Genomic DNA, 15,609 nt, shown 5'->3' with positions numbered 1-15,609 from the left:
ACGCTATCATTTCACTGTATACCTATTGTGACCTGCGAATCATTTGCAGTAAATAAAATAAATAAGTAAACACTTAGTGAATCAACGTTACGTCTAGAAACCATAAAATTAGTTTCTGAAGAAATAGAAACATTTTCTAGTTTATTAGTTTGTCTTTAAATAAATAACCATTGGGGTAGACAAGACATAGTTGTGTCCGTATTGCACAGGATACCGGTATGGCTTATGAGCTAAAGATTGTTATTGAGAGTAGTACTGCAGGAAAGTACCGTCGCTATGGAATAGACCGATCCTGGCTGTCAATTAAAATTAGCGATTCGGCCAATAAGAGGATATGATTTTCTCACGTGACCATGAACGGGCGTGGCCGCCATATTGACGGACATGTGGCTAATTTTGACGTAGGTGTTCGAGTTGCTAGGGCGTTGCTAAGGGGGTGTGGCTTCGGTATCGGTCTATTTGCTGCAGATAAGAAGATGTGGAGGGCAATGACGTCCCGCATCAGTGTTACACACCGATACTCGGTGATGATGATGATGATGATGATGATGATGATGATGATGATGATGATGATGATGATGATGATGATGATGATGATGATGATGATGATGATGATGATATAGATACGCTGATTTAGCTGTTTTAATTAGTCTTAACTAGTTTCCTGTATACGTGGTGGCTGAAAGATTTTAGAACCACGGGCAAAAGGCCTGAAGGTTTTGAAAGGAACATCCTTGAAATAAAGAATGTCGGTATCACAATCACCTTCTCAATGACGTTTTCTTACTGTTGTCAGGGAGTGGGTGATCACTGATGCCAGGTTTACACGGATAAATGCAATCCAAGAGAAGAAATGCAACCTGAGAATAAAACCTGAGAAGCTGGCGTGTGTACTTTCAAGATCTATATGCTTGTAATCTCTCTAACTATCGATCCTGCCGTAGAGTCTCCGTTTGGAGTAAATTACAACTTAATGTATCATGAAGAAATATGTTCTTTTGTCAAATTGACTCCGCGTATTTCGGAAAATTGCATAAGCTCTGTGAAACTTGAGAAAAAAGCTGATCATGCAGTTCATTATTATGTACCAAGGGGGCGTTTTTGCAAACTCTTTATACTACTAAAGCGGATGTTTATTGTGTCATGCATATTGACTATTTCTATTCCCATCACATTTCACTATGGACAAATAGTAAATTATTCATCGGGAAGATGAGGTCTCCATACTCTTGTTTAACATTGTAGTCCGCTACTTAAGTTCGACAGCAATAAGCCCACTCGAAGTCGACAAGCCCGGTGCAATAAGCCCACCAGTAGATTCGAGTACGCATGTGCAGCGTCAAAGGTGAAGGCCCCTGAGACGTAATCAAAACCTGTCTGGGCATTGTTATGCAAATCTAGACAATGGTCGAGACGGGAACTGTTAACAAGCCAGGGGCCTTCACCTTTGACACTGTGCATGCGCACTCGAATCTACCAGTGGGCTCATTGCACCTGGTTTATTGCACCCGCCCAATGCTCGTATAAGGATATTTGAAAAATTAAAAATACGATTCAATCACTGATGAGATTTTCAGTTGCTCAATGAGCGCTCATTGGCCTAAGTCTCAGTATAAGAGATCGCAGATGGAGAGCGGGAAGAAATTGATCGTCGATAAATCGACATGGAGGTCCTAAGTGGATGTTATACCTTAAGATAAAGTACATATGCGGAAAATTACGTTACGACTTTTTAATCCTTAAGAAATTACCAATGTTATCACTTTTAGCGACGGCTAACGGTGAGAAGCATTACCCGTCAAACCTTCAAAGATAGCAAACAGGCTAACTAAGTGTAGACAGGTGAGAGAAATATGAGTTTGTTGTGAGATACGACCGCTGTGTCCTGTTGTGTTTGAAATCATTAGCATATCTTTACACGAAGTCACAACCTTCAACCATCTCACACCACATGATACCCGGTGGTGCACTTTAGTAACCCCGTGTTGCTAATATTCCCTAATATCTATGCGATGAATCATTTCGACCAACATAGATTTTCCGTGTGATTTATATCAGAGAAGTGTCCCTTTGTATTGACGGTAAAACAAAGAGCGCGACCTTGGTGGCCGAAAACATCACAAACAGTCCAAGCATATCATGTACCGGATCGCTAGGATACACATTTGTGAAACTTTGTTTTAGCAACCGCACAGCTGTGTGATTCCGACCACTCCATTTAACAGATATCATTATGACAACGGTTCGTTACTACCTGGTCCACCAGGTGTCGAAAGTTACCAGAAAAACAAATCATGAACACGCAAACATTGTGCTACGGGCGTGACATGTCAAATGACCCTGAACATAATAGACCGATCCTGTCGAACACCATATCGAACATATAGAACCTCCTGTTCTAAAAGGGCTTCAGAGCAATAAAAACTCAACCGAGGTCAGTCAGCCAAGCGGAGGCGGACATTTTTGTCTGTCGAGCACTGTTTTCGAAATAGAACAGGGCACTGTGTTCGAAATAGAACAGGGGACGTGACGTGGACCGGTCTATTATACATCGAAAACACAAACATGTAAACATGGCGCCGACATGCTGGAGTCACCAAGAGGATCACACCAGGCGTCACTCATGTGGCATACACGAGAGTGTCGCTATAAATACATGAAGTTCCTCCCAGGATAAACGTGCGTGGTAACGTGTGGGGTTGCATCATTCTAACAATGGTAGGCATGTTTTATCTTTCCCGACAGGGTACCAGAAAATTTATCCATAGATTGGACTGAAACATACATTAATTTTTTTTTACCTTCTTTTTTTTTTAGATCACTCGAGTACATTATCGACCATGCTCCATTCATAAATGTATTTAGGTCATATGACTCTCACTCAACGGTCCTCTCATTGGACGAGATGAATGGTGATCCAAGTAGTTTGTAAGGGTCAGTGTCCGGACAGTGCAACATAGAATGTGTGTCCAGAAGTTGGGATCTTTTGTATCACCTATCGGTTTTGCTTTGAAGTAGATCACAAATTGTACACTCCGGGTAAGAAAAAAAGGTTGCTTAACGAAGTTTAAGTATCATTGTATGTTGTCCGCTTCCGTTCTACTGCCAAATTGTAACACGTATTGCGATTATTGTCTGTGTATAAGTTATACCGGGCCCCAATGGAAATCAGCTATCGTAGCTGTTTCGGCCACCCAGGTGTCTCAAGATGAAATAGATTAAATAAGCTGCTGTTGAAATCTTTAACATATTTTGATGGATTCCAAATTGAAGACATAAAACCCAAACTAAGTTGTTTTGACACACCAAAGCACTATACTTAACCCCATGTTATTACAAACAATAAATTCTATGCAATAAATCATTTCGGCAAACACATATTTTCCGTCTGATTTATGGCAAAGAAGTGACCCTTTGTGTTGACGGTAATACAAAGATGGCGACCTCGGTGGCCCAAAATATCCACTACAACCATGATGTACCAGAGGTTCAGTAGGACCAGCACCTTCCTAAAACTTTGTTCTAGCAACCCCACAACTGCACAATTTCGGCTGAGTTAACAGATGTCATTATCAAAACTGTTAGTTACTACATGGTTCGCCAGAAGTCTAAAGTAGCCAGAAAAACAAATCATGAACACGCCAACATTATATACTACGTTGGTGACATGTCAAATGACCCTGAACATATACACGACGGAACCACAAACATGTAAACATGGCGCCGCCACGGCGGAATCACCGAGAGGATCACACAAGGCGTCACTCATGTTGCGTGTGTTGCTATAAATACACAACTGCCGTGTAGTTCCGCCCCGGCCTGACGTGCGGGGGAACGATTTGTGAGGTGGTGGCGTCAGTTGCCATGTTGGGGGGAAAACGTTTGATCTTTGCCGCCAGGGTGTCTAGGAATTGAAGCAGCCAGATTTTATATCAAAAGATACGGATTGGTATGAGAAATCCTGAGTCGCAGTTGAACTGCAATTGCCAACATAGAGTTGGACTGCCCAAATTTTCGACTGATCAACTCCAGCTTTTGTCAAGGGATTAGCAATCTAGCCTCTACCAGGCTCCGCGGATGGCTGTAAAATAGTATAGATTAGCCAAATATATTGAATAGCATGCTTTAAAGGGAGTCGACTTCGGAGAGAGGGTCCAATATGCCATTGATAGTAATCCACTGTGTTCTGCTGCTGCAGTGGTCAGAATATGCCATCCTATATCTGAAAGACTAATTTGACTTAGACGTCGTTATGTCGTTGCCGTCCGTATCATCCTGATAAAAAGGGCCATTCATCGCCATTCAAAACAGCATAAACAATACGACGCCCACGGAATTCACAGAACATGTCGTCGCCCTTTCTTCTATTCTAGTGGACATAGATCTCACCATGTACCCATAATATCCTTATCAAAAGGACCAATCGCGACCTATCTTGCCCTACCGAAGGTCACTCCGGCCTGCATACGTGGACAGTAACCTCGACCACGTTGATCAGACATCAGCCCTCATGATTCACGTACCCAGGTTAAAGTTTATCTTCCTGATAAAAATCGACACGTTCGTCATTGGGAGCTTGATAAACAACGCGGAGCCCGCAAAATCGTCAGAACGTTCGTAGTCTCGTCGGTGAGACAGTCGACTGTTTGGTTCTCCAGTTTGAAGTGCGGAAGACATTGGTGTGGCTGAAGACGGCAGGATGAGGGTACTTGGACATGTCGCTCTCTTCGTCATGGCTCTACCTCTGCTTACCATCGCAAGTAAGGATTAAGATATATTTGAGGGGTTCAAAGCATAGCAGACAGGTCTTCGATATGCAATAAGCGGTTAACTGCATGTCCGTCACATTTGAGCATTTCTACTTATATCATTTACTTGCGTTTTGTTTTAATGGAGGTGGGCGGTGCTAAGGGATCGGTCAACAGCTTTGATAAACCGCGGTAACATTTGCTGTTCGATGGTAGGTATTTTTATCGGGGCTTTGAAAGATCTACACGTCGACAAGGATCTACTATACGGCATAACACAGCTAGATTTTGTGAAACATTACTGTTCCAAAAATGCAGCTGTTACCGACCGATTGATAATTTGTTAGGTGGCTCGTAACTTGTGGTCTAAACAAAGTTTGGAAGACAGCACGACTATTTCGCTCTCCCTCGAAGACCAAATACTCGTATCAGTAAAGAAAATAGTACGCGTTCGTCGGTCTAGTAAAGCGGAAAGAAAGCAGATTTTGTTCTATATGTTAAGTGCGTAACGTTTCGTAAGGTAGTAATTGGTGGCTGCAGAACATTGGGACGACTACCAGTATGTACCACGGGGTCTCATCTGAAATTGTTTCTGAACATGTCGATACCAAGTAAACTTTAAGCCATTTTTTCTGTGGGCAACGCACTTGTGAACATCAGCAGGTGAGGTAGCATTTAAAGGGGCATGTTGTAGAATCTGTTGGGCAAAAACTACAAATAGTAAGAATTTGAAAGATCTACACTAAGATTCACATTTGTAACTTATTTGTTACTTATTTCCAACATATTCCCGTCATTTTGTCACATTTCCACCATTAACAAAACGACGAATAACGCAAAACGTGTAAAATCTGGTCATCTACATATTAACTTGCGTCCCGCAAGTTAATATGCAAATAAGCCAGCGTAGAACGCTACGAAAAATCCGAATCGACCGTTATGGTCGGAGTTCGAGCGTCACAGGAAAATCACCACAAGTAAACAAACTTCAGAACGTCGGGCGTTCGTTCGCGTGTTCGGTAGTTCGTCGGAATGTTGGACAAGATGGCGGCCAATTCAAGCGGCGGTGAGGATTGCGTATATATTTTCTTTCAAGACGTTCGCACGACACTACAAAGTCGCATCCGTACGTGATGAATATTGCTGTGCAGTGTTATAAGGTAGATTCAACAAATGATGTAGAAAAATAATCAAAAACAAAGAATTTTGTTTCATGTTCATGTCACAATATGCCCCTTTAATGGGAAACAATGGACAATCGAGCTACACACAGAGGTGTGGGGTCAACTTTAGACATTTTCCTGCTCTACTTTAAGACTGAAAAATGTTTACCCATTGAAATGATACCCACAAAATGTTTTTCTTATATATTTTCTTTCTTATCCTATCCAATACGGATGTTAGATACAGTTTCGTGCAAGAAAGTCACGATCATAATGATTTTGAATTTGAACCATTTAGTCTATATCTATACACCAAGATTTTAACCATACCCTTTATTTCCTGTTGAGGTTTATTGTACTATAGACATTGTTGTGAACATTTTCTTATTATGCTTAACGCTCCACTGTGTTTTTGGTGTATTTTGCTCTGGATCAAGGAAATCATTAACGTTGAATAAAGAATACGGGGAAAATAATGAGACATTTATTCAAACTACGGGACATTCCTATGAACTCGTCCTCTCAATGGCTACGAAATTTAAATTATCAACATTTTCATCTTTTAGCAATGGATAAAAGAAAAAAGGTACAAAAGAGGCTAGAGCTGTGATCAGAGCTGTGTTCGTAAACCCCGTTGTAACGAAAATATAAAAAGATTTGGCGAGGACACCCTTGAATTTCGAACGGAAAGAAATGGGGCTAAGCTCTGAAGTTGACCCCCACGCTTCTGGAAGCAGCTCGATCTATTCACGTTTTCTTCCACGGGAATCGATTCGCCCACTACTGTTTAAATGTCATCGCGTGCACGAACACGATAACAATGCTCTAATGTTCGGCAAACAGTGATAGAAGGCCATATCCCTTAAAATGTGATTAATGTCCCTTTTTAATAAAGATGAGACCCCCTAACTTTTGATCTTCTCTTGTTTTGACAAGACCGTGATATGTTGTCGACAATTGAGACATTTTTGACTGACATCATACCAACAAAAACATGAGTAATGGTTGTTTTACTGTACGTTATCTTCCCTTTGTTCTTTGTTTACAGACGCGTACAGTTAAAAGTGTCGGCGCCATATCAAAGAAGCTTGACGCACTGCGTCCACACTTTTAGCCATTTTCATTAAAATCAAACACTGTAGGCTGGGGAAATCAGTAGAACGGTGGTTCAGTTTGTTATACCTGTGATCCTAACAAAGTCTTGAAGACAAAACGATAATTCTGCCTTCCCGAGAAGACCAAATATTCGTATAGGCAAAATAAAATAGTAGGCATTCGTCGGTCTATATCCAGTAAGACTATGAATAGTACAGATTCTACACATTAAAACTTATTGTTTTGTTTTACGCTTTAAACGTCTGAGTTCTGAGGCAGGTCTCCCCCCCCCCCTTCCTTGTTAACCCTAATTAACTCTCTGTCTTCAAAGATTTCTGTTTGCTTCAAATGTCTTCCATGAAGAGCATAGACTATGAAGATTTATACAACATATTTTGCAGAATCTCTAAGTGACATGGAGATTCTGAAGGGTGCCCCTCCTCTCCCGACAGATGAAAAGGAGAGGGAGGAGTTCCTTAAAGACTTGGAAGTGAAGAGGGTGAGTACATAGGTCAATGCTACAGATTTACTCAAATTCATTCATTCAGTCATAATAATAAAGTTTTCATTAATTCATACATGACGAGAATACATTATGAAGACACAGACACTCACTCTCACACACGCACACGTATACATTATGCAGACACACAGACATACACTCATGCACACAGGTACATGATACACACGCACACACAGAGATACATTATGCACACACACACACACGCACACACACACAGAGAGATACATTATACAGACACAAACTCATAGACTCACACACACACACACATAATACACACACATGCATTATGCACACACACACACACACAGATACATTAAGCACACACACACACACTCACACAGATACATTAAACAGACACACACACATACACAAATTCATATATATGTATATATATATATATATATGTAAACATCTATTCTTCTGCAGATTGTAAAAAGAAGTGCTGACTGTAAGAACGTCTACAGCAACTGCGCCTGCAATTTCTACAAACTGAAGGACCACTGCGTCTCGCCTGTTTACAAAGCATGGATGGTCGACAACTGCCCAGCCACATGTGGAGTGTGCATCGCAGGTAAGAACATTATCAAATTACCTCATTATCTCCATCAAAAATTGGGATATAGTTTTGGGTGTGTCTGCAGCGGCTGTCTGTTTCCGCACTACTGTAGTCATTATACCTCAAGAACCTTTAGATGGATTACGATGATATTTGGTATGTGGGCAGGTGTTGTGAAGCCAAAATTCAAGATCGATTTTGGGCCCCCTAGTATGTGACCTTGGTACTGCAGCAAAACTTCCGTTTTTGTATCTTTTGACTTGGACCTGCCATGGTCTTGATTTTTGGGTGGAAGATAGCTTGTTACAGTTGCGCCCATGTCTTGACTGTCTAATTTGTTTCCCTATTGGAATATCTAAAGATATCTTCACTTTATTTGCATAATCAATTCATAGTTCGTGGTTAAAACCTGCTGTTCGACAAATCTCGCTCAGAGTCACTGACGAAAAGTAGTGGATGTTACTTGAAAAGTCTGACCGTTTTCAAAATCATATCCAACCACTTCAGTAACTGTTATTTGGCGTACTTTTACAGTTTCTAACATTTTGCATTATATCTGAGTTCGTATTTGTAGTCGTTAACCCTCAAACGCCCCTCCTATTCTCCTAATCTTTGACGAATATTGGCACTCTACTTTGAAAATCATAAATGTTTCTGTAGACTCCGAGAGGGGTCAATAATATATGGAGCTATAATATTTACTGAGGACTGCTCTAATTTCTTACTCAAAATCTTGTTTTAGAAAGCAATGGAGGTTGACCCCCACATGATCAGTTATATAACGTTCTGTGATGCTAAAGCGACTTTCATAACGCGTTGATAATCTTTTTCTAACTTTATTTTCAAAGACCCCGCCGACTTCAAGTGTGACAACGTCTATCCAGACCACATGTGCGACATCTTCGCAACACGTGGTCTCCACGAGAAGCCACATCTGCAGTATTTCATGGCGTGTAAATGCCCCAAAGCATGCGGAATCTGCAATATGAGTAAGCAGCTCCATTTTGTTATTATCAACAAAAACAACAGATAGAATCACTGTAATTGGGATGATAATTAGTCTTTCTATCAAAATCAGTTTTTATAAATAAAGTACACACACAAGACAGTGGAAACAAGTAAGCAATTGACTTATACAAATTCAAATCAGCATTTTAGGTAGAATCCAAAGAATAACTAAGATGGATTGATTAGATACAGTCATACAGATATGGGACAAATCCATCAATCCCTGTAAATTGTTCAATTTCTTTTATCATTTCATCGACATATCAATGAAATTAGTCTTCATTAAAGAAAAAAGACTTTGGGCAAGAGGTAGAACTCAACAAAATGCACAGCCATACACAATACTTCTCAGAACAGTTTGTATTGACTATTGTAACATTGTGAGCCATTTTATATTAACCCTTTTGTCTTGCTAAATGTTTACATATTTACTGAAATGGTCCTTTAACATTGCCATGTACGTAATGCTGAAAAAAGATTAAGTACAGAGCCAATATATAGAGCATGGACTTTGACTATGTTCTCTGCCACAAGCGTAATGAATTGTTACTCTTGAAACATGTAGATGTCACCAAAACAAAGTTAACATTTGTTTCAGCTGCCTGTCTGGCAATGGTATCCGTGATATGACGTTATGTAATACACACGCCGAAATACGTCGTGCGATGAACGGTAGAATTTGCAATTTGCAATTGGAGATTTGCAATTGCATCTAGACTGTAGAATCCATTGTTAACATTAAGCACAGGTCTTGCACTTAAAATAAAACCTGATGTCCGGAAAATGATATATTCCCTGATTTAGATATCGAAAGTGCAGCAACGTCAAACCCCGAGGACGTGTTTCCCCAGGAGGAATGTCTGAGGCTTCATAATGAGAAGCGGAGTCGTCACGGTGCCGAACCGCTGAGCTGGTGCCAGGTATGTAATATCAGGCTAAACACATGAAGATGAATTCCACTTTGTGATGAATTGTCCAACTTATAGAAAAGAGAGAGAGATGCTTTTACAGACTATTACTACTAAGACAAACTTCACCCTATCTGGTACACAGAGCGATATTTTCTATGTACTGTTGTCATGTCCGACTCCTATATCCATGTACATAGGTCAATTTCTCCATAAATCATTCGAAAAGCGAGACAGAATTACCCATACATGACTATATATTGTAACAAATACACTGGTTTCGAAAATATTTTGTACTTAGAATTGTAGGATAAATTAGCCTTGTAGAACAGATTGTTGATTTCATGCCATACATTGTACCATGTACGATTGTTGAGCAATAAAGTTCACTTCACTTCACATCACATCTGCAATGATGTAAGAAGACGAAATACATTTTATCTCAAGCTGTCCCTTTAATGATCAAACAAGAAAAGAGGTATTCATAGAAGCCACCAAGACTTACCACAATTTCCAAATTTGGTCCAAACGTTTACTGACGAAAAGAAAACTACAACCCTGTTAACCTCGCAAAACCCACACATTGCAGAAAAAGTGATACACTTCCTCTTCCAATGCCTCCAAATAGGAATTCAAACCCAAAAGGCTTAATTTAGTAGCAGTCCTTAGAATAGTAACTTGTTCCACTTGTCACCATCGTTAGTTTGTACTGTCTGTATACTATTTCTATGTATTGTTACATTGCTTTAATGATGTAATTAGCCCTCGGGCAAGAACGTGCAAATAAAGTATATGTATAAACATACAATGTTAGCATTATTTACGTTTAATAAGGATACTGGCAACGTTTATTCTGAAATGTATCGCATTAAGTTATTTTTTGGTTCAGTGTTGTCGTACATTCAGTGGAATTGCTTTGTCCTGTTAGTCTGTGTAACAAAACTCACCCTGACCAGGGATCTATGGAGCCCCTTCACGCATAGTTTGTACCATTTCACAAAATAGCGGCCCAGAATTCTCAGTCACCATAGCAACCAGTTATAAAAGCCTCCAACATTTGAAAGATTTGAAAACAGGGCCCCCAGAAAAATGGAGCGATGTAAGGAAATCTAGGGCCGTTCCTGAAAACAATGTTTGTTTGTTAATAGTTGTTCATCAATTCTCAGCCCTGACAGCTTAATTCTCTTCTTGCTTCGAGCTAAAAATCGACCAAGACCTAAATCAATTATCGCTTAGGAATAGCTATCATCCCCATACATGGGTCTGCATGGGGGAAACTATCCAGCTACAGTATTATGAATGGTTAATTGATCCCATACTATACACTCTTGTATTAGGTAGATTAGCCTTTGCTTGACATAGAACCAGTGGATGCCATACCTTGTACCTTGTGCAATTGTTGTGCAATATACTAAATATACCAATGTAATATTTCGTTGTTAATCTGTGATGAAATTTTACAAATATGCTGGATTTGATATTCATATCAATATAGTCTTATAGAAAATAGCACCAGCTTCTGGGGTTGATTCCCCCTTAAAACGACAATACTGATTCTCTTCGCAGAAGTGTGCGGACTTTGCAGAACAAGTGGTGAAGGCATTGGAAGGATCCAATTCACCATTGATGCATTCAAAGTCAGTATATCGCACGTGGGAAGTGAATGGTAAAATGATCAAGTGAGTTTTCTGATATTCAAATCATTTTCCCATCTAAGAAAGGGTAGTACAGTGTCACGTAGTTGTCATGCATGCATGATACTAAAAACATTTTTGGCAAGGTAGTTACAATAATCGCTTGAATGATGATCCATTACCTACATGTACAACAGGTCGTTGTTAGACGTCCTAAATGAATGCCCCTTAGACTAGTGATGTCGATGTGGCGCAACTGTTAGAGCGTTAGCCCCGCCGTTGTGCCCTTCGGAAAGGCACTGTACAAGACCTTCCCTGGTGGTGGAGTGACGCCCACCGAGCCTCTTTGGCTAATCTGTCAAAATGTGTGCCAAAAACACACTACGGATTTGGTTGACAATGTGCCAGCATCTAGCACATTTTTGCCACTTAGAGCCGTTAAATATTATCAATATATTATTAGACTAGTACATCTATATTATAAGATCACATTAAAAATTCGTGCATTACACTTGACTTAAGATATGTCTTGTGATGCAGATTTTATCTAGATATTTTTCACCTCTAGTCAAGAAATAGAAAGAATGAATACATGTTGCATGTTGTAGCGATTGCATATTGTTGTATCATATATATGTAATGATATATGTTGATAGCGTTATTAGGACTCAAATGACTGTGTAACTCTGCTATATTGTATCTGACCCTTATCTCTTCCCTCGTGACGTCAATGAAAAGCGGCCTGCGTGCCGATTGGAGCTTATCATGAATAAACAAAGGTTCAAACAAACAAACAAACAAACAAGCAAACAAAAGCTCCTGACAGAGTGTATGTTTTACCGACCACTCCTCTACAGGCACGGAGAAAACCTGATGTACAAGTTCCCGCGTGTGGACTGTCAAGCAGCCGTGGAGTCCTGGTACGAGGAAAGGCACGTCTACAACCCGCGTCATCCTCTATTTCAGATAGAGGAATCTGGACACTTCACACAGGTCAGAGCCTGATTTGATTTGATTTGATTAGAAATGCAATGGTGCAATACACGTGGGACACAGCTATTGCTGGTGTCGTGGCCAATACGTAATATGCCCGTTTTTACACCTGAGTGTAGTGAGGAAAATTGTGTAAAGTGCCTTTCCCAAGGGCACAAGATCGGTGGCTTCATGGGATTCGAACAGTAATACAGTAAGCATTGCAGCGGTATAGCGAAAAAAAAACAGGACAGAACTCATTCGTTCATAGCGTACCCTGTGGTTTGAATTGCACGCTACTATTGGGCATGTCTACAATTCTTGTGACGAAGTCTATAGATATTCGAAGAAACCTACCAAGCATTTTTTTTCTTTACATTGTTTTATGTTGCAACAAGGCCTCGGGCAAGAACTTGCAAATAAACTTCCATTTGTTCCGGCATTATTCCCTGCTTATCTCCCTACTTTTTTGAAGCTGCTTGTTCATTACACAATACCCGAGATATTTTTGAGAACTAACCCATACTTTCTGCTGTCTCCTTCAGCTTGTGTGGAAGTCTACAAAGAGTGTGGGGTGTGCCAAAACAGACCGGTACCTCTGCTGCATCTACGAGGAGGCAGGGAACTGGAAGTCTGTTTTCCGATTCCACCGGAATGTGCAGATGTAGATCCGGGAACTGAACTTTCGCCAAAAATAGTTACTCAAGCAACTGGATAAAATTTTGAAATTCACAAAAAATCAATCCAATTGCTTCACTTGCTTGAGTAATTATTTGTGGCGTATCTTACTACCTGGATGTCTAACCTTCATCAACGTAATATAGAACTTTATTTGCACGATACATGTACACGGGACAATGTAGGCAACAACTATTAAACATAATACAACGTATAGAATAAAAAGTAACATCCTAATTACGAAAACAATCTTTGAAGCCCTCTTTACACTAGACGGTGATCGCACTGAGACCTAAATTGGATTCGTGTAAGCCTTGGTTTCATTATTGGAATGTGAAAGTGTGACAGAAAAGACAACAAAGCACACAAAGCGTAAAAGTATTCGTTCTTTATTCATGAATATCGTTGAGCGCTCAGTCAAATTCTAGGTCGCAGCGAGGTCGCCGTCCTAGTGCAATAGGGATAAAAAGAAATACACAGTACATAGGCCAATGTTCTGATTCTACAGATACTAAGTTGGCTTAATATCTGAATCCCTAACAGAATTGTAGTGAAAACTTTGCGTTGAGATTTGCCTAGGCAGCAGTTGCATTATATAGCAACGATATACGGATAATCCCCAAAAGTATCCACCATATAATCTGTTATTCCCAAAAAAGGTGGGCTATGTTCAGAAATTTAGGGCTGGTTTTAAGAATAATGTTTGCAGTGTGTTTGTGCTCCACTCAATTGGTACCCAACTGCATTACCTAGATGTTGTTTTTGAAACACATATAATATGTGATCACAGTTTGATAATGAACTGGACCATTTATAATCCATTGATTGAAGACTGCCCCCCCCCCCCCCCCCATGTATGAGAGATCTTTATTGACACAACAAAAATACAGCGACTTTCGTAAGGTCTATTACATCTATACATACATACTAGGTGTATACAAATGAGTTTGAATGCACACAATCATATGGGCAAGAGCAACTTATCGTACTGATTTCATATGTCGTATACTTGTATACATTGCTTGTTCTAATGTCCGAACATTCTTTGATGTATGCAGAGGTATGATGATGACGATGTAGACCCTTCTTTGTATCTAAGTATGAGTTCCAATGGGATGATAGGTTAATTGTCGTGCAATTAGAAAATTGGCAGGCCCATATTCTTTTCATTCATAAACAGAATGGGTAACACCTTTACTACATTTAGGATTCTGATGAAGAAGACTTTTGAATAAAAGGTCGAAACCGGTAAATCGTTGTGTCTCAGCCGTCATCCTTCTAACGCCCATTCAACCTTCACTACATGTAGGATTCTGCCGAGAATCAAATACTGCTAAACAGATATCACATGCAACTATTGATGTTCAAAATATTAATAGGGCAAATGCAGGATTAAAAATGAATCAAGTAATACAAAGTATATGTTGGTTTGAGAATAGATATCCCTCCCCTTGTATTCATAGTGATGAAGAGGATGCAGTTCTTCATAAAGGACTGCATCCTTCAGTATGATCAGTGCAATAAATATTACAATATGTCATCAGAACACTATCGTTTGATTTTGTTTACTTAAGATTAAAGTTTATTCTACAGTCTCCGTGGAAGTATTTCCGGAAATACATTTACTCCGTAGGAAACTTCGGAAGAAGGCTGACCACTTAGTTCATTATCAAGTACCTCTTCTGGACACGTATTGAACTAATATAGTGACGTTTATACAAAGTGGTTGAGAGTGTGTTTTCTCTGGTGCTCCTCCAGCGAAACGTCCGGCTTCTCCACGTGTTTGAAGCATTATGCACAGACTATTTAATCGAGGTATGGTCTGCAGCTAGCATGTAACTACAAATCACCTGCCAGACACCCAACCAACAATTTCGGACTTCCTCGATATTGCTTGCACCAAAAAAATTATCGGGTTTTCATAAACTTCACATAATAGCAATTCTACCTCAAGTGTCAAATAGATATCTTTTTTAAAGTAACACAGTGGCGGGCTTCAAAGACTAAGTCTGTTTTAACAGGCAAAATTAAGGACATTTGGTGCAATCTCGCGAAGCGTGAGATGCGGTGCTGGGGGCAGTGTCTTACATTATCTACTTGCTGGCATATCGGCAAGTTTGACATACATAAATTCAACCAAATAACAACTGAACGTCATCAATAAGCACAATAGACTACGTTTCTACTTCCATGATAACTTTATTGTTCGTAGCGGCCAACAAATAAACGAGTGTTAACGATGTTATTTTCCGCAAGATTACTGATTTTCATAATGGGCCATTGAGGACTATTAGTTACTTTGCTACTTTTACGAAATTCCAAGA

General features: G+C 39.9%; 1 protein-coding gene across 1 annotated transcript; it reads left to right on the top strand.

Moving 5' to 3' along the window:
• The first annotated feature begins 4,565 nt into the window (after nt 1-4,565).
• Nucleotides 4,566-14,831, top strand: LOC136422828 (uncharacterized). The gene is made up of 8 exons (XM_066410730.1): nt 4,566-4,760; nt 7,408-7,505; nt 7,956-8,100; nt 8,934-9,074; nt 9,898-10,013; nt 11,568-11,680; nt 12,493-12,628; nt 13,153-14,831. Exons 1-8 carry the CDS (start codon nt 4,700-4,702, stop codon nt 13,273-13,275), a joined length of 933 nt encoding a protein of 310 aa, XP_066266827.1. The 5' UTR covers nt 4,566-4,699; the 3' UTR covers nt 13,276-14,831.
• The last annotated feature ends 778 nt before the right edge of the window (nt 14,832-15,609 follow it).

The sequence above is a fragment of the Branchiostoma lanceolatum genome, chromosome 1 (assembly GCF_035083965.1).
Source record: "Branchiostoma lanceolatum isolate klBraLanc5 chromosome 1, klBraLanc5.hap2, whole genome shotgun sequence".
NCBI lineage: Eukaryota > Metazoa > Chordata > Leptocardii > Amphioxiformes > Branchiostomatidae > Branchiostoma > Branchiostoma lanceolatum.
This window is presented reverse-complemented; position numbering and strand designations above follow the sequence as displayed.